The 27,222-nt window shown below is 34.5% G+C and overlaps 1 protein-coding gene across 1 annotated transcript; it reads right to left on the bottom strand.

The window, feature by feature from the left end:
* Window positions 1-8,181: 8,181 nt before the first annotated feature.
* LOC148863440 (peroxidase 11-like) lies at window positions 8,182-10,023 on the bottom strand. The gene is made up of 4 exons (XM_088978784.1): window positions 9,671-10,023; window positions 9,317-9,508; window positions 8,991-9,156; window positions 8,182-8,871 (listed from the first exon to the last, which is right to left on the bottom strand). The coding sequence occupies exons 1-4, from the start codon at window positions 9,899-9,901 to the stop codon at window positions 8,450-8,452; spliced, it is 1,011 nt and encodes a 336-aa protein (XP_088834910.1). The 5' UTR covers window positions 9,902-10,023; the 3' UTR covers window positions 8,182-8,449.
* Window positions 10,024-27,222: the final 17,199 nt, after the last annotated feature.

The raw sequence follows: 27,222 nt of genomic DNA, 5'->3' as shown, positions 1-27,222 counted from the left end.
CTTTTTTTTATCTTTTTTATTTTACCAGTATGAGAGGAATGTATTCTATCATCCCCAACTATCTCAACCCTCAACCTTATATATATATATATATATATATATATCCATGCATTTTCTATCGTATCAATATTTTAATTCTTATATTATAAGGTTATTTGATAATCAGGGGAAGTGGCTGAACCAAATAACTTGTCCTTCAATGGCATGTATTGGGTTGATTATTGCATACTAATTTTTTTATTAAAAGGGCATATTTGGCATGTCTTTCCATATAGTCTTTTGGCTATTTACAAGTTGGGCAGACCAATTTTTGATTTATTTCTGTTTGGCTTGCAGAAGATCTAATTGTCAAAAGTCAGAGCGTCGAAAAAACGTGAAAATCCTATTTTGGGCTAATTTCGAGAAACTCCAAATAAAACTTTTCACATCTTTCGGGTTTTATTCTCATGCAGAAAGACATATGAAAAGACATGTATATACCAAACGTATTTCAAATTACTCAAATATTCATACAAAAGCTTAGTACGTCTTTAGACTATCAGAGTACCAAAAAAATCTTCCTAAAAAAGCAGGCCAAACAGGCCCTAAATCATTAAATTCAGTCATCTCGGCTATTATCAAATGGCCCATTCAATGGACATAAATGATGATGACTCGGAGGAGGTACAGGGTCAAACATCAAAACCTGTGAACTACGGACTCCCCGCAGTATGGCCGATAGGCTTCATCTGCAGATTCTGCGCTCTGCTCTTCTCTGAAGTCTGTAGTTCTGTACCCACCCGAGCCCGAACTACTGTTTGGTGACAGATTGACCCGACTATTTTAATACCCAAGTAAGAAGAAACGAATCCGTCCAAATGTATAACCTGGTTGAGAAATGCCAAACAAGCGATTTGACCAGGTGGAATTATTAGTCTTTTGACAGTTTGACTTGTATAGGATTGAGTGTGTCAAATCCGTACGTACCTTACGATAGGTTGATTTTGCAGTGTACCTTTTTTTTTATTTTATAATCACAAAATTAACCTTTATTTATATATAGATTTAAGTTTGTAGGGCAAGGATATTTAATGGAAGGTGATGGCAAGTATATATGTGGACCCTCACCAAGATTATAGGAAGGTATTATCCCTTGTATTATGTCAAATGCGCAAGCATATAAGCGCAATTTTGGGGGTTTAATATCAATATATTTAAAAAAAATTAAAAAATGGATTAACTTTTTAAAAATAATGTCAATAAAAAGCAAAAACAATGTTCATCTTCTTCTTCTTGCCATTTGTTCATCAAAGGCCATCTACCACCGCCGTTCGCTGTTGTCTGTCGCCGCCTTTGCCCGCCTCTACCAATCAGAGGTGGCGGAGGCGACGCTGGTGGTCATTCCTCTACCCGCCACCACCACTACCTCTGTCTCCACCAATCTTCGGCAACGTTGCCAGAGGCGGAGGCGGAGATGGGCGGAGGTGGTGGTGTTGAACAGAGAAACCACCAGTACCGCCACCTTTGCCTCCAACCACCTCTAACAACGTTGCTGGAGGCGAAGGTAGAGGTGGACGGCGGTGGCGGGTGGTGGCAGATGGTGGCGGGCAGCGGTGGACGACGACTATGATGAACAAATGACAACAAGAAGATGATGAATACTGTTTTTACCTTTTATTGATATTATTTTTAAAAGGTTAACCCATTTTTGAATCTTTTTTTTTAAATATATTACTTGTTGATATTAAACCCCAAAAGTTTCCCTTATATGCTATTACCCCTATATGATATAGCCCGTTTTATAGGACAAAAGTACTAAAGAAAGATATGGGATTGAGTTACGTTTGGGAATTATTGAGATTTTATTAAGCAAATTAAAAATGTAAATCATGACCTTTTATGTATTGTCGTTGGTTCAATCTTGATGTCACTTTTCTGTGGGATCATATCAATACATCAAACTCTGATTTTAGAGTTTTGATATACTAGTAATTAAGCACATGTGGTTGTAAGGTGAGAAGTTTTTTTTCATATTAATTACTTGAATTTTAGATATATCATAATTAAGATAAAAATTGAAAATTAACAAAAATATATTAAAAACAAACTTAAATGCTTGTACCAAATAACGATTATTATTATTATTATTGTTGTTGTTATTATTATTATTATTATTATTATTATATTTTGTGTTCCATCTATATCATAAATAAAAATAACTTTTATTTTAACAATTATTTTTATTTAATATGATGAATATATAATATTATAAATGTTCTTAAATGTTTTTAACAAAATTCTATACATTTTCATTTTTGGTGTTCTATCTTTTTTAAAATATTTATTATTTAATTATGACATCTTGGGTTTCTTAGAAAAGTTGGATCATTGACCCACCATCTAGATAAGAAAATAACTTTGCTTTCGAATTAGTTTTAAATTAGGGAAAATTATAGTTAGAACCGGCTATACATTTAAAATTAGGCTACAGGTTAGTCTAGAAATTAACAAAACTCCAACTATGGACTCTACTTTTAAATTATAAAAAACCCTGCCATATCATCGGAGGCTTATGTGGTTATTGCCAACATGGGACTCTTAATCCATGTTGGACACAACAAAAAGCTTATATTGAAATTGCCCTTTAATGTTGGGTGATTGGAAAATAAGAAAATGGTTTTTAGTCTCTCTCTCTCTCTCTCTCTCTCTCTCTCACACACACACACACACAGTTGTCTCTCTCTGCTCAACGACTGTGTAATTTGAAAATAAGCAAAAATGGTTTTTGGTTTCTATATTTACGTTCTCTCTGTCAATTTCTCTTATTCTTTCTCTACCTATCGTTCTCCCCCAATCTCTCTCATTCTTTTTCTCGATCAATCTCTCATTCTCTCGTAATTTTTATTGTTCTCCCTCAGTTTCTCTCACACTCATTCTCTTTTTCATTTCTTTTTTTTTCTTTTTTTACACACTTATATAGTATTAATCAGACCGTATAAGAGAACATGAGACCAACTTGGTATAGTTCAAAAATCATTACACCAATTTGATAAAAGTTCACAAGAAACTCTTGGCTATGAAATTTACACCAACTTGATAGAAATTTATAACTTGATTGTACAAGTGGTTGGTCCCTTTAGTTCTTTTGTATAGTTTGATTAATATTATAAAAGTTGGTAAGGAAAAAAAATGAAAGAGGTAGTGGGAGAAAGAATGAGGGAGAAGGAGATATTAACGGAGAGGGAGAGTGAGGAAGAAGAATGAAAGAAGTTGAGAGAGATTAAGAGAGAGAGAGAGAGAGATAAATCGATGTTTTGATTATTAGGCTACATACCAAAGCTGAGAGAGTGAGAGATCGAGAGATGACTACGAGAGTGAGAGGGAAGAGAAGGAGCGAGAGAGAAATTGAAAACCTATTTTTGGTATAGGATTTTTTTTGTGTCCAACATAGATTAAGAGTCCCATGTTGTCAATAGCCACATAAGCCTCTGATGACATGGTAGGAATTTTTATAATTTGAAATGTAGAGCCGATTGTCAGAGTATTCTTGGTTTTTGGATCAACCTACAATCTAATTTGAAAGGTATAACTGGTTTTGACTAAAACTTTTCCTTTAAATTATATATTTTATTTACATTATATAAATAATATTTACTTATCACACTTAATTTTTGTTTGTCTTCGATACCATTTGACCCAAACCACTAACCCACCACTCAAAAAGAAAAATAGTTTGATTTCTAGGTTGACATTAAATTTTGTATTACATTTCCATCATTGAAATTTTTTTCTTATGTATAATACTTATTTTTGTTCAATATAATGAATGCATAATATTAGAGATGTATCCAATATTTTATTTTTTTATAAATATATAACATTAGATATGTGCCTAAAATTATACTTCTTACATTTCATACTTATTTATTTTAAAATTTTTATTATTTAATTATGGAATTATTTATTAATCCATTTGACCCCCAAATGATTGAATTGCTTGCCCACTGGGAGGGAAGAAAATGGCTTTCTTTTCAAATTACTTTTCAAAATATTTATTTTTATGCTATTAAAATTAATATTATGGATTTAATTACAAGAATTTAATCATGAGAAAAATATATCTTAAATATAAGATTTAATGAGAGAGAATAGAAAGATATTTTTATTTCCAATTGGTTTTAAATTTTACATTCAATTTCCATCATTAATAAAAACATTTCTTATTTATCATACTTATTATTGTTTAATATGTATGTTAAAAATGTTTCTAATTTTTTTTAAATTTCTAATTTCTATTTTATCTATATTTTGAATTTTATTATTTAATTGTGGCAACATGGATTAACCCATTTGACCCAAAATGGTTTAATATGAAAACTCGATTTTTTTCTAGGTAGATTTTAAAAGTATAAGCTTCTATGTTATTGTAATTATTAATTTATTAAGTATGGATTTAATTAAATAGAAATTAATGTTGAGAAGAAACAAAAATAACTTAAATATAAGTTTCATTGAACATGAATGCAAGTTAATAAATTAAATATTGGATTTATTTAGATGGAACTGAATATCATATAATTACCTATTTTTAACTCATTTAATATGAATAACCGATTACCCTATTTGCTCTCACTTTTTATCAAAAAATTTAATTGTAAAGGGGTAAACTTTGTCCTCAAAAAATTCCAGAAATATTATTGAGGCCATTCATGCTTAAAAAAACAATTAAAATAAAAAAAGATAAAAAACTGTTGAACAAATCAATAGTTCAACCACCTGAATAAATGGATCACTGACCAATTCAACAATTTTTGAGCAAATACTGGATTTAGGGTAAAACAAAATTAGTTGTCTAGATGATTCCCATGCCAAGCAGTCCAACCACCCGGATCAATAATGGTTTGAAAACAATGGTTTAATAGTTGTTTTACGGTCTATGGGATCAATCTTTTCATTCCAAATTAATAAAAAAATGTGAATCAAATATTGACTCATTGTAATGAACAAAATGATTGATTTCACAACCCATAATCTATCTATCAGCCTCATCTAACCTGTGGGGCTAAAACCATGTTATAGCGTAAGTTAGAAGGTTGGAAACTTGAAATTGTGTACATAGAGGAGGGAGGAAAAGACATTGGAACATGTTAGCATTATTTATGAATCTTTGTGCATATTATATATGTGGTGGTTAAGTACCACATCCATTTAAAATTTAGTGGATCAGGGAATTTTAGCCAAGGACCATTGAAAATGCTCCATCCTAGCCTGACCCTTACTAATCCTTTATCAAGATGTAATGCGTTTGAAAGTCAAGGGGAATATCTATTTGCTTGTGTTTTGAAAAGTAGCATTAACAAAGGCTGAAAAAACATAAAGATGATTAAAGGAGAAAAAGTCAAAAGTGATGGCCTTTTTCTCCTTTGTTGACGGTCAAGGCATCCATACATATCAAACATGATTCTCGTATGGAAAGTATTAATCCCATCAATAATGCCATATGATTATGAAGTATGTTTGAGATTTACAATTATAAATCACGTTGAAAGCTATGTTGGTGGTAGATTCGAATTGCATTACTTTATTTGCTAATAGCTTTTAAATTCTATCTCTAGTGTGTGTTTTGTCTAATCCCATGTTCAAAGTTAAAGATCACAAACTTGCCACATAATCAAATGCATCTTATGTGGTGCTAATGACCTAGCTAGTAGCTCTAATGGTCGTTCAATAACCCTAGTAGTCAAGAGTGTTTTATAGTGGGGTCATATGATAACTTAAAGTTGTTTTTGGTATTATTGTCAATTTGCCATTTCTATTTGCAACATTTTAGCTTGGTTAAAAAAAAATTATGAGAATATATTTTTTTCTACCATAAATTATTTGAATTATCAATTCAATATTTGGTACCATTGTTGATAAGACAATTTTTCAAAAATTTGTTTTAACCAAGTAAAAGTGACAATGGTACCAAAAACAATTTTAATTAAACCTCATACATGTCTTTTTTTTTTTAATACATTTTCAAGAAACCTAGAAAGTCATGAAGTCAAATTCAATAAAAATTAGGAAAAGCCAAAATTAAGCTTACATGGGCCCAAAAATCAACTTTGTAGGTAGCTTTTTAGAAGTGATCCTATCATTACAACTGAATCACTGCAGAAGCCCTACCAAATAGAGTCCAGATCTCCTGTCCAAAAGAACTTTGTCCACGTCTATCCACATAACATCGCAGCCACACATGGAGAACATCTCATCCTTCTACATAGTATTATGCATGGAGAGATGTTCCCAATACATGGAGGTAGTGTGTTGTGGGTAGAGTTCTCATAAGCAAGAAATCCGGAGTCTACCAAACATATGTAATCTAAAAGTCAATAAGTCTAAAGCTCAAATAAAATGCCTAAATTGACCCAAACATTCTTATATATATATTTTCACTTAACTTTATTGGGATCAATACGGAAAAGTTGGCTGAAACATTAAGGCCCCTTCATTTTTCTTTTGGCCATTTACCCAGGTAAATACACTTATCCGGGTAAGTGTAGGTACTTGTGTTCTTTTTTTTTTCCAGGTAAGTGAGATAATGCTCATTTTATCCTTAAAAAAATAAAATTAAAAATGATAATATTATTCCATTATGTGCTAGCAATTCTCTACATAAGTGGGAAAGTTATTTATCTACTTGAAAGAAAAAGGTAAGCAATACTGAAGGAAAATAGTTTTCCAATTAACCCGTCAAATACACCTAACTCCACCCCAAAGGTGCAAGATCAATTCGTTACATCTTTTATCTAGAGGTTGTGACAAGGTTAATGAACCTTATATCTTTAAAACCAGAGTGCTCTCATTACAAAATTTGAATGGGTTCCACGGTTCAGTGCCAAAATTCATTTGTTCCTCTCTCTCTCTCTCTCTCTCTCTCTCTCTCTCTCTCTCTCTTTCTTTCTCTCTCTCCCTCTCTATTCTGTGTAACTCATAAAACTTAGGATGATAATATCATATCATATAACATTACTGAAAAATTTCCCTTTTATCTTTACTGGCACATGTGCATATCACATGAATTTCCACTAATATTATATAAAGCAAATATTCCTCCACAAGAGTTTTCAATGCACACATAAAAACTTCATAGACTCCACTTGCAAATGCGACCCTTAATTGATAGATGGTTCTCTAGTATATCTATGAAAGAGAGAGAGAGAGTAAAGGAATGAAACCGAAGGGCTACAAATTAATGGTATACGATTATCCAAGCTTGGATTCAAATTTGATTCCATTAAGAGTGATCCAAGTTTAATATGTTTATAATGGGATCAAATGTGGATACCCTATTTAATTTGATTTGATATATATATATATATATATAGTTAAAATATTTATATTCTATCCATTGGTAAAAGATAGTTTGAATGTTGTGTTTTTACTAAAGGAGCATTCTATAACATGAATGTTTTTATTTTTGTTGGTTTTTAGAATCACTACATCAAAAAAACAAAAGCATGTTCTTGAATTCTGTTTTTATTTGTAGCAAAAAACAATACATATTTTTTGAACCAATAAAATATTGGTTTATAAAATAAAAATAAATGTTTTATTATAAAATTTATATAATTTATGGAACATAATGCTTACTTATCAGATGGAAACATGTTTTTGAAACCAGATTCAAAAGCATATTTTTGGTTTCAGTTTTAAAAACAAAAAACACAACCAAAAATATGTTTTTTGTGTTTTTGTTTTAAGAAACCATCTGTTTTCAAACAAGATTGTTTTGATTTGTTTTTGGAATCAGCAACAATAAAAACAATTTATGTTTTAGTTCAACAAATGCAATATGACAGTCATTCTTAGTTCATTTTATTAATTGCATATAATATTTTGATCATTTTTACTTTAACTTACTTATACTATTTAATATATTATTTCAATTCGAATTTGATTCGAACCCTATATAAATCCGATGGATTAGATCCAATTCAAGTTCAAATCTGGATATACCTATACCCGATTCGATTCAAACTTTTCCAGCCCCGAAAATAACCTTGTAGTTATTACCTTTCACTGTAACACCATTACAAAGTAAGCATTAACAGGATCAATGGTGGGTCCCCATCCATTCTTGATATATACAGACCCGTTTTCAGGTCCTGTGTCAAGAAATTAAAAAGGGCGGGGGTGGGGTAAAAAATTCGGTTCGAATTAGTTCAGAAATCTTCGAATTGAACAAACTTTGATTAACTTCAAGTTACATGAATATAATATGAATATATATGAAGAATGCAACAGGGAGTATTCCTTTCCCCCATCTTTAGTAAACAAGAAATGAACAAGCAAATGATCAATAGCTTCTGTGTAGTACATGATGGAATTTCTGTTATAACAACCCTCGTATACAAACATATTTATTTAATTTCCATGCATATATATACTGTCAAATGTGCAAGATTGTTATTAAATATGATGGAGCTCATGTGTTAATAAATCTGCAATCTTTCCTTACTTCCCCAGTGGTGAAGCTCTCAGGATCAGTAATATTTCCCATCTTCACCATAGAATCTGAGAACTGCTGAAAGAAAGCAACCGAGTCTAATGCATATTTCTGAACAAGCTCCTTGGTTTGGAACACCAGAAGACTAGAATACAATTCTTGATCCGAGTTCAGTAATCCTTCTCCTTTGAGCAGTAGATGGTAGAAGGAGTTGTCGAAAAGGTTAGGCGAAAAGTAGTCCAGTGCAGTGATGTTGTCATCTCCCCCAGTGGATGGGCAAGTAGATTTCAAGCTGCTGAGATACGTCTCGCTGAGCGGATCACTGCCTGCAGTTTCTTGGAAGTCTCCATAGATCCTCTCTCGGAAGTTCACGCATCGAGCCATGCCAATGGTGTGTGCACCTGTAAATTTTCAGATAACAGCTAGTTTTATTAATTAATTACTCCATCCAACACTAATTGTTTTATCTATAGAATTCTCTTAGGATACAGGCAAAAAGATTATTCGATTCAGGCATTACCTACAAGAGCAACCATATCTGTAACTGAGAGGCCTTGATACAGGAACTTTGATATGAGACCCAGAAGACCCTGTTCAGGAGTGGGCAGGTTCGAGGTTGCTAGGCTGAAGCTTGCAGTTCTTGAATCTTTTCTACCCAGAGGGACGTCCCAGTAAGGCCCACCAACCTAAAACATTAGTGATGACCAATATTTAATCGGTAATCCGTCCTCCTTAGCTTCATGAAAGATTTCATCACAGAGCTTTCTCGAGAAATTAAACCCAAATTAAGATTACTAATCGACTTAAATACTATTATTATTTAGTGAACGTTCTGATCAGTTTTACCAGAATAACAGCATCCCTTGCTGCAATGGTAAGTATATCTGCACAAGACACAGTTTCAGGGCATTCTGATTCGAGCTTATTCTTGATACTGTCAATAATCTCGAAACCTCTCAGAGAGTTCACACTGGCGGGTGCTTTCTTCTCTCCTTGGAGTGTTATCGTGTCATCTAGCAAAATTGACCCGTCACAGCCCTGTGCACATGGAGGTAGCTAGATTTCAGTCAATGCTACGTACCCAGAGCCAGATGGTGTATGTGTATATTATATATATCTACAGGGCTGAATATGAATAAACCCAGAAGCCAGCAGGAAACCAACACTACTGAAGAAACCCAGAAGCCATGGACTACTAACCTGTACAAAGCAGTCATGAAAATGCAGCCGAAGAATGGATGCCGCATTACGCGGATCCGATTGCACAGCACATTCCATCTCCTTCCTCACAATTTCCAGCATGGTAGGACATGTCGATGCGTAATAGTCCAGTGTTAAAGGAGGATCTGTCGCCTGCAGATCAAAAGCAAAGAAGCTTAAAATGAAGAAGAAACTTAGAACCAAGTATTGCAGAAACTGGGGAAGTGCCATTTCCCCCCTCTTCTGCAGTTCTTTGGATTCTGAGACAGATTGGGAGGACTGAATTGTATCGGCCGTTAAATAACAGTAAGAAGCTTGTAAGGCGTTTGCTTAATTTTCTTGGCATTTTAGATAAGACTACTTTTTCTGAAGCGGTATAAATTAAAGTCAAGAGAGGATGCAACTAACGTTGTTAGTTTGGTTAATTAATTTGGTGGGTACTGACCAGCAATCTACATTAACCAACCTTGGACGTGTTGTGTGAGAGCATATGTTCGTTTGTGTGTTAGTTCTGTCGACGCAAGCTGTACTTGAAAAGCATTCTATGTTTTAGATTGGTTGGTCACTTCCCATGTCACCTAAGTCTCTAGAAATGAGGCATCATATTATATTCTCTATGGGTGGCCGTGGGTCATGTTGGTTTGAAATGGTAAAGTTCATGGGGTCTGAACCGTTACCATTAGACCCACTGAACCACATAAGACTGTTTGGAACTTTTGAATATCAATCAAGCCCAAAACTAAGTTGGGTAAATATTTGGTTGACTTGGTCAAAGACTACATATTCATCTCAAGCTGGATATATATATTAGGGTTTTGTATGACAATATCATGAAGTTTGGATCTTTCTAATTACTTTCTATCTACTTCTACTGGCAGTGACAGTTGATTAGGCCGGATGGTTGGACCATTTAACCCGTAATTCACTTTGGTTGTTTTAGGGCTTTTATAATCTTTTTGTTGACTACACGTTATGCTTTGACTTTTCTTTTCTTTTCTTCTTAATTTCTTTTTAGGCGTTTAGTTATACACGTTATCAACATATACCATCTCTAGTGATGAAGCAGAAAGAAAATTAAGCTACAATAAGTACACATGACGAATTTCATTATCCAATCAAATTGTTCAGAGAGACTTCGAATGATTAATAGAATGATCCACCTGCATGCTGATATGGGTCTTGCTATTTTGCTTGGGAATTGTGGATTGTGGATGGTTAATTATTAAAAAAACGGATCGGTAGTAGTGTTAGGTTGCATTTGGCATTCCTTATTTTAAGCATTTATCTCTTTCTTGCAGTTAAAATATTCTTTTGAGTATTAAGATTTTAACTACAAAAACACATAAGTTCTTAAAATAAGGAATTCCAAATACAGTCTTAGTATAGTACATGCTACTAACGTTTTAATTAAGGTTGGTCTGTACACTTAAAATGATTTTAGTTTTATTCATGTTTCCAAATCGAGATTGGCTTCAGTGCTCACAGGACCATGGTCATACCATCTCTACAGCTTTTTACAGCTGTGCATTGAGAAAATCTTCGCACTTGTATGCTTTTTTTCATGGGGAGATATTACCAATACAAGGCTGCAATAAGGGACTATACAAACAATGTGAATACGGTCTTGTGAGAATCAAATCTGATTTCTTTCGAGCCATGGTTGAAACAGCTAATCGGACCATCAACCTGTCATTTGAAAAAAAAAAAAAAAAAGGATTGGTCAATGACCAACCAACCTTTTATTAGGCCAATTATGTTGGGTCTGTTTAGCTCATGAACCAATTATTTGCAAAAAAATAGAAATAAAGAAAAAGCTCAGTCAATGACCCAGTAACTTAGATAGAAATTTACTTTTTTAATAACATTAATTTTTATTTAATAATGAATGAAGAATATCAGAGTCATACTCAAATTTTTTTTTGCAATGTTCTTTTCTGCATTTTATCTTTTTTATTGTTATAATGTCATGGGTTGATTCATTTAACTGGATACATAGTTAAACTTCTTAATTAATTAACCACCTATAAACGAGAATGGAGGGAAAAAGTTGTTACTTTGCTACGTTTCCAGATCTTGTTTTAAAACCTTAATTTATCTGTCAACATCTTATTTTAAAAACCTTGATTTTACGACCTTTGGGTTGAGCCCAGGTCATGCATTCAACGAGCTTTGGGTTAAGCTGTACGTGTAAAATATGCAAAACTAAGCCATAAACTGAAGCCGGCAAATTTTCTTCATATTAATATTTTCAAAATCAACAATCAGTTGGACCAGAACTGGACCGTTTCTGGTTCAATTAACTGGAGAACCCAGAATTTTTGTTATTTTGTACCGCTGATTGAACTGGTAAATGAGAACGGGCCAATTTCCAGTTTGGTGCCTTATTTGGTTGCATGTACGATATGGTCCTGCTCTGATCGATTTCCAGAATTTAAAAGTAAGACTAGTGGAATAGCCTGTGCAATGCACGAGGTATTTGATATCGATGGTGATGTATGGCTATATTTTTTATATCTCGGACATAGATGAAAATTTACATATCGTTCAAGTTTTAAGACACCTATATAATCCATAAAAAAGACTATCCTCACAGATTGTCAAGATCTAAATTTTATAACATGCATATAATGTTGGTTGTAAATGCATCAGATTGAAACATTAATGCACCAAATCAATGATAAAATTACATTCAACAACATTATATTTAGATATAGTACATCCCAATAAAACACAAAATTTATGGAAAATAGGAGAGCCACTCTTAACCAGTCTCCTGTTTTGTAATAACCTAAAACCTATGAAAAATAATTACTATTAATGCTTATAAGTAAACAAAGCTATTATGTTATTTTACATAAGTAACCTAAAACTTTTGAAAAATAATTACTATTAATGGTTATAAGTAAGCAAAGCTATTATGTTAATTTACACAATTAACCATTGAATAGAAAAACGTCATTATCTAAAATGACTATTAAATGACTTATACTTAAGCCTAAAAACATTTTCTTCTTACTTTTTAACTAAGAAGAGATAAAGAAATTAATTGGAAGCAAACACCTTCTAGGCATGTTGAACACCTCCGCACATTTGTCCAAAAAACAAAACAATCGAACAATTCATAATGTGTCACAGTGTTGCATACGACTAAGGACATGAGTTTTAGGCTCTACTTAACAACTGCACACATGATAACATACAGTCCTAGTGGCCAAATGCCCTTATAAGACTTGGGCCTAATTGACAAACATGTCCAGGGCCCATGGAATTAAATTTTTATATTTTTTGTAATTTACGGTTTTCTTTGTTTTTTGTAATTTTTGTTAATTTTCATCTATTTTTATGATTTTCTATGTTTTTTGTAAATTTTCTGCACATTTCTTTGTTTTTTTTTGTAATTTATATTATTTTCTTCATTTTTGTGTTTTTATAATTATTTTATAATTTTTATTTTTTCTTTAATTTATGTTATTTTCTACATTTTATATCTTTATTTATATATTATTTATTTTTTATAGTTATATTTTTCTAGAATTTATGTATTATGTGAAAAATTAATGGGTTGGGTAGGTTGGATTGGGTTATGGTAGGTTTGGGTTGAATCCAAAATAGGTCATTAGTGGGTTGGGTTGAAGTTCAACCCAAACCTAAGTACCTAATCCACCGAATTTCTTTTTTTTCTTTTGGTCAACAACTATCGTGCACCCTCATATAGAATTGGGATGTCGGAATAACCAAAAAACTAAGGGGTAGAATTAGTATGAAAAATTAGGGTCTTTCGACCATACAAACTAAATCATTCTCATTTTTTATATTGTAGTAGATATAAAATTTTATTTTATTCTACAATTTTTGTTCATTTTTTTATATTTTATGATTTTTCTTTCTTTTTTGTAATTTATTTTTTTCTTCAACTTTTATGATTTTCTATATTTTTTGTGTATTTATTTGTCTTTCGTAATTTATATTATTTTCTTCATTTTGAGGAGAAATATGTGTAGGATAAGAGAGAAGCCATTTTTGCTTCCTCCTTCCTAGTGTAAAGTAGGGGGAATGAATAAGAAATACATTATGTAGAGAGGGGTTTAAAGGAGAGAATTAGAGTTTTAGAATTTATGTCTTTGCTTCATGTGTGAATGATGACATTTGGCCTTTTGCCTTTTGCCTCTTTTCATTCTGCTTGTCAATGCTGGGGCCTTTATTTGTATATCTAACAGCTAACATAAGGATATAGGTTGGTCCTGATTCATTTATATTTGGTTGATTTATATAGAACAGTCCAAATCTCCTACCAATAAAATGTATTCTAAACCCTTATGACACTATCAAGTACAACCCCTACGGTTTTACGTTGGTAGGGTGTCAGATTGGCTCGATGATCATTGAGAAATAACACCCTAAAATGAATCAATATAATGATAAGAGTATTTCTTGATCAAATACAACATATTACATTTAATCATCTAATTGATTGTTTCATGATAAAAAGAAAGAGGTTGAAAAAATCCATTCCTCCCTTCAATCCAAATTCATGGATTAGGCAAATCATCCGATACTTGACACGTGTTGGCTATAATTAGTGAATATGTTCGCTAGGTGATGGAGCGCGATCCGACCGGTCTTAGTTGTCCGCTGCCTTGCTTCCGAACGGGGTAGCAGGGAACCTGAAACGGAGGAGATGGGAAAGCTCCGGGGGGAACCCGGTGTAGAGGCTCCGAAGCTCAAGTTAGAATCCTTCAAAAGCAAGGTAATACCAGATAACGCAAAGTTTTTGCATACCTCCGTTGTCGGGGGGCAGGGGGCTCTTATAGTCACTTCGTGCACTTGTCCCGAGGCCCTTGTCAGGTCCGGTATGATTACCCTTGTGCTTATCAATTCGGCCGTCGTCCTTTCTGCTGAGACAGAACCGTCACTACCTAACCGTCTTTCTAACTGGAGATGGCGGTGTCAGTGGCGGTGGCAGGTGGCCATTTAGAGTGCTGCTGCCAAACGTCAGATCCCAAGTCAGTCAGGCGTGGCGCCCTTGGGCACGGACTTCCCTAGTGTCAAGCATGGTACGACTTGTTTGGTTTTGGTGCCCAGAAGGTGATGCAAAGTGTTGAGCGAGGCGGTCTTGAGCTCAGAGGTATCTATAGGGTAGGTCAGTTCGGCGAGGTGTATCCCGAACTGTTACAAGGTGGGTCAGTTCGGCGAAGTGTATCTTGAACTGTTACAAGGTGGGTCAGTTCGGCGAAGTGTATCCCGAGCTGTTACAAGGTGGGTCAGTTCGGCGAAGTGTATCCCGAGCTGTTACAAGGGTCAGTTCGGCGAAGTGTGTCCCGAGCTGTTACAAGGTGGGTCAGTTCGGCGAAGTGTATCCCGAGCTGTTACAAGGTGGGTCAGTTCGGCGAAGTGTATCCCAAGCTGTTACAAGGGTCAGTTCGGCGAAGTGTGTCCCGAGCTGTTACAAGGTGGGTCAGTTCGGCGAAGTGTATCCTGAGCTGTTGCAAGGTGGGTCAGTTCGGCGAAGTGTATCCCGAGCTGTTATAAGGGTCAGTTCGGCGAAGTGTGTCCCCTTGTTCCCGCCTATGCTTGGCCCCTTTTGCCGAGCTGTTGTTCCTGCCACGTGTCACATAATAGAGAGGTCGGTGCAAATCTTCCTTCATCACTAGGTATTTGGGATAAGATTAGATAAGGCGAGGAATAGGTTCCACAACAGTCTTATTATTATTTTATTTGCTTTGTCCAATTACAATTGTTGACCGTTAATTAAATAAAATTGAAAAAATAAAAACATAACAAAGGGTAAAAATGGAAAGTGAAAATTAGGATTTTTGACAAAACATTGTCACCATCCTCATTTTTATAAATGACATAGAGATTATCCAATTATAAGTGTTAAATGTTAATTAAATAAAATGAAAAAATAAAAAAAATATAATAATATAAAGAATAAAAAAAGAAAAGTGAAAATCAAGCTTTAAAATAAAAAAACATGATAAAGCCTTTTTGATAAAACATTATCACCATCCTCATTACAGAGGTATAGATATTGAATGCACGATAGTTTGTTTATTTCTCCTTGCAGAAATTTGTTTCCAAAATTAGTGGACCTAGCTCAACTGTTCAAGCCGTTGATATTGGTTATCATTTATCAATATATACTCGTTTTCTTCTATATATATATTAGTAGGTGAAGCCCAGATCAATACCAGTATTAGGTATTATCCGAACCTACCCATACCAACCTCACCAGTGTGACTCGGGGAGAGACCACCCCTATCCTTTCTGATGATTTTTTTTTTTTTTTTTTTTAAGAAATAGAGTTTAGGGCAGGAAGATTTGGGGATTTTAAAACCTGTAGAAGTGTGGCTGTATGGTAGGCTAAACTTGACTTGCACTTTGAATACAATTTACCAAAATACTCTAAGTATTTATAATTAAATTATTGTATTATGTGTTGAATTTAATTATGGTATTAGGCTAAGACATGCATATAGGCTTAGGTATTATATATTGAATTTAATAATGTTTTGAAACTTATTTAAAGGATAATTAATATAATTTATGTATTTTTTACACATTTCTATTAAATAATTAAAAATTTTGATGTTTGCATAGGTTATTTTACTTGTATTTTATTATTATTGCATATATATAATAGGAAATTTGATGCAGGTTCTAGACTAAACCTACCAACCTGCCCTGTTCCATCCTCAAATGTGGGGAGGATACATTGAGTAGGGTTTTACATTTTCATATGCAAGAAATCGAGTTGAAATCAGCCTCCTACAAGATAATTTCTCACAACGTCCCACAGCATATATCCGTCGTGTATTGGGAACATCTCCCGATGATATCTCATCATTTTTGGTACTATCATTGAAAGATGTTCCCAATAACAGCGGGGATGTGCTGTGAGGGACTGATTTGAACTCCAAGAAACCCGGCTTCTATGAATTTTGGGTAGGGTATGAGTTGTAAGGTTTGGGAAGATTGGGAGGGACTAAAATTTATAAAGCTGACACTCAACACATGAGACCCAAAAAGTATGCATCGGTTGGTAACCTTGCACATCTGAATTTTAACTTCTGCATAAACCTTCCTTCCGATTTTGGATGAACCATTTTCGTTGCCTTCTTCCAGTATTTTCTTCTTTCTTTCTTTTCTTCTTTCCTTTTTTAGTTCTCACACACAAGATTCATAGAATAACCGCAGCCAATTACTACACAATAATGGGATTCCCAATAAATTTTCTGGTATAAATATAATATTAAGTAAGTATATAATTATAATACAACTAATCATGAATATTTATAATTAATTACACATATATTTTTGTTGTAGAAATTAAGTTTTAATATCAATAATTAATTAACTTAAGCATATTATCATTAATCATATACTTTTAAAATTTTAAAATTTATTTTTATTAATTAATTTTAAAATGTAAAATTAATGTAATTATGTATATAAAACAATAAATACAAAGGTCAATTTTATAAAAGGAATTAACAATTATAATTAATTCCATTTTATTAACTAAATTTAAAATCTAAACACACGTAGGTCACTTATTAGTGTAACTATTGTCAATTTCATGTATTTTACTTTTTAATTTAACTGTTTGGTTGGGTGGAATTGAAATCCCATTCCCCCCCCCCCTCTTCTCATTTTAGGGAATGAACATTCCCTGCCCCTTCTCCCTGGAATGAAATCCCATTCTAGTTGATTTTGATTTCCATTTGATTATCATTTGAACCAAATAGATTATGGGAATAGACCATTCCGACTTTGATTACAAACCAAATATACCCTAAATTATTAACACCTACCCAAGTTATATTAATTAGAATTGTTGGTTGTTTTAGTTTTGATTTGGACCAGGTATGCTCTGGGTAAAAGGAAAAGGATGGTGGTGAGAGGGACCTTCTTCCCCTCTTTCCTCCTAATATAAGTATAGACTAAAAGAGACCCTATAATGCATGGGCTGGTGTTAATTGATACCCATGGGGAGTGGTTACATTCAATTTCTTAATAAAAAGGAAACTAAATTGCTTGTTGGTGAATTTAAATAACGCTATGTTTGATTTTTATTTTTTAAATTCAAAACATCAACAAAATTTTAAAATGTTGGGAAGCAATATGAGGAGAGAATGAATGTTAAGAACTCTCCTCCACGTTAAGACTGACAAATAGGGATAGCAATTTTTCTTACAAAACTGGGGCCCCATCCCCGCTCCACCCTGAACAAGGTGGTTTTTCCCTGATTTTAAACGAGAACGGAGCAAGGACGGGGAAAATATTTTTGCCCTGAATCGGGAATGGGGCAGGGACGGGATTTGCACATAATTCCTTGAACCCACACTGAAATCGATGTTAAATTAGTAAAATATTCCTAAATTTAATATTGATTTTTAAATATCTCTAAGTTTTAGGTGGTTGACTAGGGACAGGGAAAAATCGAGAATTTCCCATCCTCGATGGAGAATGGGTGCCCCGCCCTGCCATTGGGTATATGACAGGGATGGTGTAGAGTATCTTAACTACAGGATTGGGATGCAAAGGGGGTGTCCTGGCCCGAATCCACCCAGTTGCCATTCTTATTGAGAATGCATTCTTGTGGGGGTCAAACCATTCTATGCAAGAGTGACTTGAAAGAGCTTACTCTGCTAACACGTGGGCTGTCCCATTTGCATTCATGTTTACACGATAAATAGAAAAAGAATCAAGGCTTGGGAGGAATTCCCTGCAATCGGATAGAATGGGAAGAATCCACCAATTAAGGGTGTAAGTTGGGTTGGCCCAAGTTAGCATTTTACACCGTTTCAAGTTCAGGCCTTCGGGCCAGGTCATTGAAATTTTGACAGAAGTTTAATTCAAGCCCGCCCAAATTGCATCCTTACAGCCAACTCAACATGGACTGAACTATGCACAACCTGGTGCAGGTTTAAAGCATGAGTAAATGAAATTCTTTCTCTAGAAGCTAAGGCCTCTCCTTCTAAAACTGAGCAGGAGGGAAAGGAGACTGATCTTGCAACATGGAGACAAAATGGCCTATTATCCACCTAACCCAATGCATCACCACCTCAATCTCATATGAGCTTAGATCTATTACCCATAAAGACGCTATCTCACGTACCCACAAGCCAGTCGCACATTGGAAACATCCATAAATCTCAATTATGATGTTCTAATTGTTGGGTTTTAATCTCATAAGAGATTAAATCTAAAGGGTTTGATTGGTCAATTACATGAGAAATTGCACCTGCACACTTGGTTGGAAAATCAGTTTTTCTCTTACAAAAAAAAAAAAAAAAACCCAGTTTTGAACTTGTCCCACATTGGATAATTACAAGGTTTGTTTTCAGTATTTTAATAGGAGTTGATTTGCACTTCTTAGAATTAGTAGAGGAGAGTATAGGGATTCGATACTATGCAACGCGCGCGCACGCGTGTGTAGCGCAATGAGGCACTTTAGAGGCGCACTTTACTTGCACCCGCGTGGCTTGTGATGGGCGGCTCTGGTTTTGGTGCATTGATGACCGTTGATGAGATCAACGGTCACAATTTGATCGGGTGTGACCAAGAGACACAATTCAAAGTTAACAGTCACCAACTATTAACAACTTTTTAAACAATCACAATTGTTGAAATTGTGACTGTTCAAGGTGCCTTCTCTAAACCAGCACCTACCTTTTCCTTATACCTCTTCACAAATTATTTAAGGAGCATGAATCAGACTCCAAAACACATAATTTCGAAATTCACTATCTCTCTCTCTCTCAGTCCGGTCTACTACAGTCTCATAGAAGGTTTCTTTGGAGACTCTTCAACTTTGCTGGTTGCAGATTCTCGCCCAAGGCTCTGTTGTATCCTGTGAACGAATTTGCCTGTAACCCAACAACAAACTCAGTAAAACTGAGTGGGGGCAAATAACATTCTAAAAACTATGTCTTCAGACGCGCCTCAGAGCTTCTCCTCCTAAGTTACAGTGACCCCATCTTCCCCAACATTTTTAGAACGCTATTCTGCAATGGAGGCGGAAGCAAGCATGACTTCGATCAAGATGATGAACCCAAATCTTGTTCGACTAGACCAATTTGATGGAGCAAATTTCAGCCAATGGCAAGACAAGATGATCTTCTTTCTGATCACACTGAAGCTATACTATATGTTGGACCCGAATCTGCAATCACTTCCTGAACCCACTGACAAAGACTCTGAGAAACTAAAGAAGGAAATAGCAAAACGGGAAGATGACTCACTTCTGTGCCGATGATACATACTAAATGCCTTATCAGACCGGCTCTACAACTTCTACAAGGAACTTGCATCCCCAAAAGAAATCTGGAAGGCCCTGGAATTCAAATACAAGGTGCAAGAAGCAGCTACGAATAACTATCTTATTGCATAATACTTTGACTTCACCATGAACGACCATAAACTTATACTGGAGCAAGTTCATGAACTACAGGTGATAGTCAATAAAATTCGATTCCTTAACATCATCCTTCCTAAATCTTTCCAAATGGGAGCAATTATTGTCAAACTTCCACCCTCTTTGAAGGATTACAGGAAGAAGCTTCTGCACAAGGCTGAAGAACTTACCTTAGAGCAAATTCAGCAACACCTTGGTATTGAAGAAGAGTCTCGAATTAGAGACAGTAGGGATAAGACCCTGACCGGTATGCTGAACTCTAAGATAAATTTTGTGGAAAAACGGATCGATGAAGACTAACCCTGCATTACAAGTAAAGAAGAAGGATGAGAACTTCAAAAAGAGCAACAATAAGAAAGGATTCTGCTATGTTTGTGGAAAGAAGGGGCATTATGCCCGAGTCTGCCGATATTGGAAAGGCGGCACCAAGTCTGCAAACATGGTAGAAGACAATCTCGTGGCCATGATTACTGAAGTCAACATGGCAGAATCGTCTTCTAGATGGTGGTTTGATTCAGGCGCCACAGTCCATGTTTGTAAGGACAAGTCCTTATTCAAGACATATGAAGAAGTGACTGATGGCCAGGAGGTACAAATGGGAAACCAAACATGTGCCAAAGTTGCTGGAAGAGGCAACGTAGAGTTGAACTTCACCTCCGGTAAGACACTGACTCTCCTGAATGTTCTCCATGTTCTTGACAGGATTCAAAGACTTTGAATCCGACAAACTAATCATATCCAAGAATGAAATGTTTGTTGGAAAGGGATATGATTGTAATGGTATGTTCAAATTAAGTATTAATGAAGAAAAAGCTTATGCTTATATTGTTGATTCTTTCTCTTTATGGCATGATAGATTAGCACACTTGAATTTTAAATCCATAAAGAACATGAGCAAACTAGGTATAATTACTTACAGTAATGAATCAACTGAAAAATGTGAAATATGTGTAAAATCTAAAATGGCTAAGAAACATTTCCCTAGTGTTGAGAGAAATTCTCAACTTCTAGAACTAATCCATTCTGACATATGTGAACTCAATGGTGTATTAATTAGAGGAGGCAAGAGATATTTCATAACATTTATAGATGACTTTTCTAGGTACACCTATGTCTACCTTATGAGAACTAAGGATGAAGCCTTTGACATGTTTAAACTATATAAAACAGAAGTTGAAAATCAACTAGAAAAGAAAATTAAAATCCTTAGAAGTGATAAGGGTGCTGAATACTTTAAAAATGAGTTTAATTCTTTCTGTGAAGAATTTGAAATAATACATCAGTGTTCTGCTCCATATACCCCTCAGCAGAATGACTTGGCTGAAAGGAAAAATAGAACACTTACAGAAATGATAAACTGCATGTTGTTAAAAGCTAATGCACCCTTAAACCTGTGGGGGGAAACACTCCTAACAGCCTACCATTTACATAACATAATTGTTTCTAGAGTTAATAACAAATGCCCATACGAAATATGGACAGGAAGAAAACCTAATTTAGCATATCTAAAAGTGTGGGTGTGCTTAGCATATTATAGAATTCCAGATCCTAAAAGAACCAAATTAGGACTCAGAGCTAAGAAAAGTATGTTTGTTAGATATGCAGAACATAGCAAGGCCTATAGGCTTCTAGACTTAGAGTCCAACATAATAATTGAAACTAGAGATGTTGAATTTTTTGAAAATAAACTGTGTTCTGAACCTGCAAAAAATGAATCCACAGAAAATGACAGAGAAACTCAGATCTCAATACCTATTGATAATAATGAGACTGAAAGAAGAAATGACACAACTATAACACCTACTATAGGACTTAGAAGAAGTCAAAGACAAAGAACAGAGAAACACTTAGGTTCAGATTTTATCTCTACTCAGTCAATTGTATTTTTGGTTGAGACTGATAGAGAGAAGATTTTAAATAAAATACCCATTATCCTAAACGTTGAAAATGATCAAAAAACCTATAGTGAGGTCATGACCTCTAGAGATTCTGCCTTTTGGAAGGAAGCTATAAATGATGAAATTGATTCAATAATGTCAAATAGCACATGGGTACTAGTAGATCTGCCTCTAGGATCAAAACCAATAAAATGTAAATGGGTGTTTAGAAGAAAATACAACGCTGATGGAACTGCGCAAACTTTTAAGGCAAGATTGGTAGCCAAAGGATTTAGTCAAAAGGAAGGGATTGATTACTTTGACACCTATGAACCAGTGGCTATAACAACTTCTATTAGAACACTTATAGCATTAACATCCATTTATCACTTATCTGTTCACCAAATAGATGTTAAAATTGCTTTCTTAAATGGTGATTTAAATGAAGAGGTTTACATGGAACAACCAGAATGATTTGTTCTTCCTGGAAATGAGAAGAAAGTCTGTAAACAAGTTAAATCACTATATGGATTAAAACAAACACCTAAACACTGGCATGAGAAATTTGATTCTTGCATTCTAGCTTTTGGTTTTAAACATAATAGTGCTGATAGATGCATCTACTCAAAATTCACTGAAAATTATGAAAAAATTGTGTGTCTTTATGTGGACGATATGCTTATTATGGGTACAAATATGATTGGCATAAATGAAACTAAAAACTACTTATCATCTGTTTTCAAGATGAAAGATTTAGGAGAAATAGATATCATCTTGGGAATAAAAGTTAAAATGCATAGTAGGGGCTATGCATTAAACCAATCACATTATATTGAGAAAGTACTTGAGAAATTTAAGCATTTAGGGTTTAAAGAATATAGCACGCCATATGATTCTAGTATAAAGCTAGTAGAAAATACTGGTAGAGCAATTGCACAACTTGAGTATGCTAGTGCAATAGGGAGCTTGATGTATGCTATGCTTTGTACCAGACCTGATATTGCATTTGCAGTAAGTAAACTCAGTCGGTTTACAAGTAATCCCAGTGCAGAGCACTGGAAGGCAATTGAGAGAGTTCTTGGATATCTCAAGAGAACTTTGGAACTTGGCTTGTTTTATTATGATTATCCAGCTGTAGTAGAAGGGTACACTGATGCAAGTTGGATTATTGGTAATGGAGATAACAAGTTCACATCTGGATGGATTTTTGTCCTTGGTGGGAGTGCGATCTCTTGGGCATCCAAGAGACAAACTTGTATATCTCACTCGACCATAGAATCCGAATTCATAGCCTTAGCGGATGCTGGAAAAGAGGCTGAATGGATTAGGAATTTATTATTGGATATAAAACTTTGGCCAAGTCCTATGCCTCCAATTTCCATTTACTGTGATAGTGAGGCAACTTTGTCAAGGGCCTATAGTGGTACCTACAATGGTAAGTCCAGACATATAAGTCTGAGACATGAATTTTTTAGGCAACTGATTCAAGATGGAGTCATCACTATAACCTATGTGAGGTCAAGTAAAAACTTGGTTGATCCTCTTACTAATGATTTAGCCAGAAAATTGGTAAGAATGACAACCAAAGAGATGAGATTAAAACCCTTTACTTAGTCACCTGTAATGGTAACCCAACTTGAACTGAAAAGCCATCGGTATTGGGTTTAATGGGTAACAACAAGTTACAACAATGTGACTGTTAACATTGACATTGAGAAATTTTCCATCACAACATAAACAGTACTATCCGTTATGATGAGAGGTTGAGATAAATTCTTAATGAAGTTCTGAAATGTGTTAAATAACGGAGCACATAGTGGAATTTCACCTATGTGAACATAGAAGTGGTGCCGCTTCTCATGAGTGTTTGGGTTTGCTCTCAGGATTGTTCATGAAACCAGGAAAGAAGCACATAGCCATAATAGTGCTGAGCAAAATTTGAAACTCTTGCATAGACTGAACATTTTTATGTGTATAGGTGTCTCCGGTCTGTCTTGAGAGTAGTTGGTTTAAGGTCTTACCACGAATAACTTTGACAAGGCTCTGAGATAACTATACTGGCAAGAGGTTTAAGTTGATAAACATCTTCTATATGCATAACTGTGTCATAGTAGTTTGGATTGAGAGAGAACTATGTAATTGATCAATCAATGTGGGGGATTGTTGGGTTTTAATCTCATAAGAGATTAAATCTAAAGGGTTTGATTGGTCAATTACATGAGAAATTGCACCTGCACACTTGGTTAGAAAATTAGTTTTTCTCTTACAAAAAAAAAAAAAAAACCCAGTTTTGAACTTGTCCCACATTGGATAATTACAATGTTTGTTTTCAGTATTTTAATAGGAGCTGATTTGCACTCTTTAGAATTAGTAGAGGAGAGTATGGGGATTCGATACCGCGCAACGCGTGCACATGCGTGTGTGGCGCAATGAGGCGCTTTAGAGGTGCACTTTGCTCGCACCCGCGTGGCTCGCGATGGGCGGCTTTGGTTTTGGTGCATTGATGACCGTTGATCACCATTGATGAGATCAACGGTCACAATTCGATCGGGTGTGACCAAGAGGCACAATTCAAAGTTAACAGTCACCAACTATTAACAACTTTTTAAACAATCACAATGGTTGAAATTGTGATTGTTCAAGGTGCCTTCTCTAAACCAGCACCTACCTTTTCCTTATACCTCTTCACAAATTATTTAAGGAGCATGAATCAGACTCCAAAACACACAATTTCGAAATTCACTATCTCTCCCTCTTTCAGTCCGGTCTGCTACAGTCTCATAGAAGGTTTCTTTGGAGATTCTTCAACTTTGCTGGTTGCAGATTCTCGCCCAAGGCTCTGTTGTATCCCGGGAACGAATTTGCCTGTAACCCAACAACAAACTCAGTAAAACTGAGTGGGGGCAAATAACGTTCTAAAGATAGTATCTTCAGACGCGCCTCAGAGCTTCTCTTTCCTAAGTTATAGTAACCCCATCTTCCCCAACACTAATGACTGATGTAAGATCGCAGGTAGACTTGTTGGTAGCGTTTTAGGGGAAGTAGATATAGATTCATTCCATATACATTCACTTGAAACAAATGGGTTGTCAATGGTATGAGGGAATGAACATGGATGGGGCCAGGGGTCCAACCAAGGTTCACTAAAAATAATGCACTTTTATATTTGTTTTAATTTTTTTTTCAAAAATTGGGTTTTAAATAGTTTTTATTAAAAAAGGAGGGATCAAACACTTATAAACAAGTGTTTTTGGGATCCAAAATATATAAGGCATATCGTATTAAAATTTTAATCCTTGAGTCCAACCATCCATGAAAAATCTGGCAGGGGCAGAGCTAAGGGGTGGCAGAGGTGAGCCATGCCCCCTAATCTTCAAAATTCCCACAACCCGATTGATATTCCATCTATATTTTTGCTTCAACAATTCATATTTATTAGCTTTTGTCCCTACTAACAAATAAATCCTAATTCTACCCTGAATTCTGGGGTATAGCCCTTTAGTTTTTACCCTGATTTTTCCGGGCTCCTGGTGCTGGTGGGGTACCTTAGTGCATTCTTGTTTTATTTTTCTGCCAACACGTGACAATAGCAGCGGAACCACAAGGAAGAGAAGAAAGGATTGGCTGCATTACGACCTTAACCGGTGTTCAAATGGTTCTGTTAATACCTATTATTATTATTTTTTTTTCCGACAGTGATACCGTTTTATCTCTTAATTGACTGATACATTTCTACCAAAAAACAAAAAATTAACTGATATAGAGAACAATCTGGTAAAAACAAACCTTGTGGGGTATGGCTTCTTGAGGTTTTCAATTTCTAAAAATATTCTATTTCTAATAAATTCGACAACTTTTTGGAGCAATGGTATTGCACTACTGATTCCATGTAAATGCCATGTAAAATTTGACTTTTAGGCTGTGTTTTGTTTGAAGAAAAAAGTAAAAAATAAAAAAAAAGAAAGGTAAAAAAACCTTTACAAATCTTGTATAGGTTTTCTTATCCTTCGATCTTTTCCTTCCTTTCCCTATTTTTTTCTTCAAATCAAATATAGCCTTAACGCTCAATTTGAAAAGAGTATAAATATGCAAATACATATAAAATAATACAATAATTTAAAAAAAGAATACAAAAATAAGTATGTAGAGTGCAAATATATATAAAATATAAGGTTTTGCACTCTATAAATTTGTATTTGTACTTTTTCCAAACTGAGCCTAACGTGCAAAAAATGACCTTACTTCTTTTAGGCTCAGTTGTGGAAGGAGTACAATTGCAAATATGTAGAGTACAAAACCTTGTATTTTGTAGGAGTGCAAATAGACTGGATCATGATCCAATCCGATCCGAAATCCAATCCTATATTCTCGGATTTGGATTGCTCCATCTCGGATCTTTGGATTGGATTGGATTGGATAATAAGATCTTATCAGAAATCGGATCAGATTCGGACCACCCTCTATCTGATCCGGTATATATGTTATTAATTAATTTATATAAATATATATAAAACACACACATATATTACTTATTTATTTATAAATAAATTTGTCATATTATTAATTTTTATAAAACACACACACACACACACGCACACACACACACACACACACATATATATATATATATATATATATATATATATATATAATGAAAATAGTTGAAAAGATACTTGTAGTTTTTGTTTTTCTTTCTTTATTTAAATTGTTATATTTTATCTTTTTTTAAATCAAATCAAATTGAATCAGATCCGAAAATCTGATTTTCTTATCGGATTCAAATTCAGATATGTATTTATCAGATCTGATCGGATCAGATCTGCGATTAATAATGTCGGATCCAATTTAGATATACCCTGATTCCAATTCGATCCGATCCGTTTGCATCCTAATATTTTGTATGTATTTTCACTATACATATTTGCAATTGAACTCTTTCCAAAATGAGGCTAAGGGTGTTTAAAACAAACTCTGTCATGACACTCTACAACTGTCAGTGATGCATGCAATAACATATGGAGATAGAGGAAACAAATGAAATGAAACATTGAGATGGTCGTTTTCACATGAAACCTAGTGTCGGCATTTAGGCTGTTTGGAAAGAGTGCAAATGCCCGTTCAGTGCATATATTCACTCTTTCTCAAATTTGTTTGTGTTTGGTAAAAATACATTTCTGTAATGAAAGTGATAGCTTTCAAAAACTTCAAAGCATGTTTACATCCAAAATGAGAGCATTGCACCCAAAGTTGATAAA

This window comes from Nelumbo lutea, chromosome 3, assembly GCF_056320005.1.
Source record: "Nelumbo lutea isolate HS-2025 chromosome 3, American lotus-T2T, whole genome shotgun sequence".
Classification (NCBI taxonomy): Eukaryota; Viridiplantae; Streptophyta; class Magnoliopsida; order Proteales; family Nelumbonaceae; genus Nelumbo; species Nelumbo lutea.
Note: the sequence above shows the minus strand (reverse complement) of the source record. Positions and strands in the feature narration are given on the sequence as shown.

Coding starts and splice junctions, on each gene's coding strand:
- LOC148863440 (XM_088978784.1), bottom strand. CDS start 9,901: ATGGCACTTCCCCAGTTTCTGCAATACTTGGTTCTAAGTTTCTTCTTC. Junction 9,509..9,670: donor TTCATGACTGCTTTGTACAG/GTTAGTAGTCCA, acceptor CCATGTGCACAG/GGCTGTGACGGGTCAATTTT. Junction 9,157..9,316: donor CAAGGGATGCTGTTATTCTG/GTAAAACTGATC, acceptor CTAATGTTTTAG/GTTGGTGGGCCTTACTGGGA.